At 35.8% G+C, this 3,775-nt stretch overlaps 1 protein-coding gene across 1 annotated transcript; it reads left to right on the top strand.

Annotated features, from left to right (window-relative positions):
• Positions 1-1,211: 1,211 nt before the first annotated feature.
• On the top strand, positions 1,212-2,147 carry LOC121934788 (olfactory receptor 10AG1-like). Its single transcript, XM_042475631.1, has one exon. It carries the CDS (start codon positions 1,212-1,214, stop codon positions 2,145-2,147), a length of 936 nt encoding a protein of 311 aa, XP_042331565.1.
• The last annotated feature ends 1,628 nt before the right edge of the window (positions 2,148-3,775 follow it).

The following is a 3,775-nucleotide window of genomic DNA, read 5'->3' on the forward strand; positions in this document are numbered from 1 at the left end:
ATATTATTTGAATTTGAAAAAGGCTTTCAATTAACATGAGACTTTTTCATTTCTCGTCTCTTTTTGTGTGTGTGCAATTTATTTGGTAGAGTAGATTTCTACTGTTCTTTCATGTATAATTCTGTGGGTTTATTCTGCCTTGTGTATTTCTCTCCTCCCCCCCCCCCCAAACAAAAAGCATTTTAAGAAAATCTATGAATTCCTTCTTTGATCTGATTGTACATAGCCTGTTCAGTTTTCAGTTTCATATTTCTTCCACTCATCATCACTGTGCATGGATAAAATGATGTGAGGAAAATGCATTACAAAAAGGCTATCTTTTACACACCATTCCTTAACATGTCTATTTAATAAACATATCAAACTGTGAATTTGGATTACAATCCAAGACACAGCATGCTGAATCCTATTTGTCTGTAATTTTTGTATCTTACTGTGAAATTTAGCCTTTCTGAGGCTACCAAAAAAAAAAAAAATGCACTTGTATGCCAAAAATCTCCACTTTCTGATCTGATTTGTAATTTAATGCATTCAACAATGTGTTTCTCAAAGCCAAACACACATAGACATTAATTATGTAAATGGAAATGTATTTGCAAAAGTTGTTCCCACAAGGTAAAATGCATGGAAAAATACTTCTGCAAGGGAATATGTGACAAAATTGTATGCACCTTTTAATTTTTTTAAAAAAACCATTTTACTGAATTAGAGTTCATATGCAATTGTATGGAAATGCAATATTAAATAATTTGTTTATTTAAAAGAACTCTGTTATGAATCCAAAAGCACCTGGTGTCCTTCTTTGTTTGCATGCACAAAAAGATTTGTGCTTCAGTTTCTATCGTACAGGGATGAATAAGTAATGATGGCCCCATAAAGACAGGCCAAAATAAAGCTGCTTTGGGTCACTTTGGAGATATGTTGTTTAAATGATGCATGTGTCCTAAGAGTCCAGATGCCACACCAAAACCCCGTTCCAGTCTGGAGCTTGGCTTTGGCATGGCTTCCGGACTCTTAGGACACATGCATAATTTAAACAGCATACCTCCAAAATGACCCAAAGCAGCTTTATTTTGGCCTGTCTGTATGGCCCCCCTGATACCCTAGCAGAACTATAGAATGAAGAGGGGAAATCTAGATTAATTTTTCTTTGGGCTGACTGACCTGTCTTCTCTGTCATTGCTGTATTTTTAGATACATTGCAGCCAAATATGGTCAAAGAAAATCACACCACCTTTTCTGGTTTCATTCTTCTGGGATACTCAGAGCTCCTCGATCTGCAAGGTTTGCTCTTTGCTCTGTTCTTGTCCATCTATATAGGGATCATAATAGGAAATGGACTGATCATATATGTTACATTAACTGACCCTGCCCTTGACAATCCTATGTACTTCTTTTTGAAGAGTCTTTCCTTTCTGGAGATCTGTTATACCACAGTCACTATTCCAAAGATAATGGCTAATTTAGTGGTGGAAAACCAGACAATTTCTTTCATTGGCTGTGCTGTCCAGATTTTCTTTATGCTTTTACTAGGAGGGACTGAGTGTTTGCTGCTGGCTGCAATGGCTTATGACCGCTATGTGGCGATATGTCACCCCTTGTACTATAAGGCCATCATGAACAGGCAACTATGTTTAGGACTGCTTAGTCTGTCATTGATTCTCAATATACCTATGCATGCGGGACAGCTATACCTGTTGTTTACTTTACCCTTTTGTGACTCCCATGAAATCAACAACTTATTCTGTGATATACCCCCTTTGCTAGAGTTGGCTTGTACTGACACCTACATCAATCAAGTAATTATATTTGCAGCTGCCCTGTTTCTCCTAATCATCCCATTTTCACTTATTCTTGTATCTTACTTGAAAATAATCTCAGCTATTTTGAAGATCTCTTCTGTGGATGGTCGGAAGAAAGTGTTTTCCACTTGCTCCTCACATCTCACTGTCGTATGTCTTTTCTATGGCTCAGCAACTATTGTCTACTTGAGTCCTAGGTCAAAGGAATCAGTGGAAATTAATAAGTTGTGTTCCTTGTTCTATATCATTGTAGTGCCCATGTTCAATCCCATCATATATAGCTTGAGAAATAAAGAAGTAAAAGTATCACTAGGAAAGCTGTTTAGAAGGAAAATGGTTCTGTAAAATGTAAGATTTTTCATTCACAATGGGATGTCCCCCTTCTCACATTGAAAAGCTTTGAACTGAAGGTTTGGATTCATGTTTGTATAAATGGATTGGCAAAAATGGACTTTCCTATCACCATAGCTCCCTTTCTATGCTCCTGAATTGTAAAGGCTACAACGTCCTGCAAATGGTTTGGCAATACTCGAAAAAGAGTTGCAGAACATTTCAAGCTCCCTGGATATTCAGTAAGGGATTTACAGGTCATAGACCTTGAACAAGGAAATTACAAAGGAAAACAAGAAAGAGGAATAGCTGAATCAAATTATATTCACAAATTCCAATCCATTATCAAAGATATGAGCAAAGACAATGGCTTTATGGAGTACTACACATTGTAATACAAAAATTCTCATTGATGAACATTTATCAGAATGAATCTTCTCAGAGAGACTTTTGAACCTAGGTGAAATGACTTTTTGTAAGTTGATCTCTTGCTTTCACACATCAACACTAACTAAGCACTATAAGCATTTGACAGACCTGTATCACCTTGCCCAGCCATCTTTCTGGCATCTTTCTATTGTATTTTGTCCAACTCCTACAAATGTATAAACATGATTTATAACTGAAATCTTTATCACTTTGTACTACAGCTGAAGAAGTTGGTTTGTATCCACAAAATCTCATGCTAAAATAAAAAAAAAGTTAGTGTTAAAGGTGCTGTTACAATCCTTTCTCTTCCCCCTCCCTTTCTCCTTTTTATTCATTGTTGCAGCAACTGCTCTTGTCATGATCGTTGAGCTCTTGTTTTGGTTAGGGTCAGTAGCTGTTTCTTCTGGTCAATAGATCAATTAACATTTTGTCATTTCTAGATTTACATATTTCAGCCAGTTCATTTTAAGCATTCCAATACACATTTGGTATTGGTCATAATCACTAGTTATCTTGTGTGGAGAAATAGGGGATTAGAGTATGCTCAAAGATGTAAAGATTCTGGGAAAAATTTCTTTCATGGATAAGTGAAATAGTGGAAGGAAATCTATTTTAGAGGACCATTACTAATGATATCTCAATTTGAAAGGGAGAATAAGGATCTATCTTATAAAGACCTCATATAAGTTATATTATGTGTAGCAAGAGTGGAAATTGTCAAAACATGGGAAAACATTAGAATTTGTCAATTAATAATTGGCTAAGTAGGATATTGCCTATAGCCCTATCAAAGATGTTAACCTATACATTAATACTGGCAAAAAGAGATAGGAAAGAAAAAAATTTGGAAACCATTTGTTACTTTTTGTGTCAATGGTAAATTTAAACCACCTAATGATCAAGTCAAATTTTGGATGGGAAGGGAGTGGATTGTTTGTAACAAGGAGATGAATTGTAGTAATACTGAGACTGTATTATTGTTAAATATCAATAAAATAAAAAAAAAGCTTGCTGCATCTCTCTGGATGAGAGGAATTTTACTTTAAAGAGCTGCACTCTGTAACTAAAGCTGCCACTTCTGGGGCACTTCTGGATTTCATTTCACTGTCACTTGTCCATTCACTAAGTCTTAGAGTGAAGTCAGTCACCTTCTTTCAAGAAAAACTCACAGGCTTTGTATAGGAAATCACTTGAAACTTTGGGCTGGACAGTTT

This window comes from Sceloporus undulatus, chromosome 6 (genome assembly GCF_019175285.1).
Source record: "Sceloporus undulatus isolate JIND9_A2432 ecotype Alabama chromosome 6, SceUnd_v1.1, whole genome shotgun sequence".
Lineage (NCBI taxonomy): Eukaryota > Metazoa > Chordata > Lepidosauria > Squamata > Phrynosomatidae > Sceloporus > Sceloporus undulatus.

Bases quoted from the DNA above. Each gene is read 5' to 3' on its own strand.
- LOC121934788 (XM_042475631.1), top strand. From the start codon at position 1,212: ATGGTCAAAGAAAATCACACCACCTTTTCTGGTTTCATTCTTCTGGGA.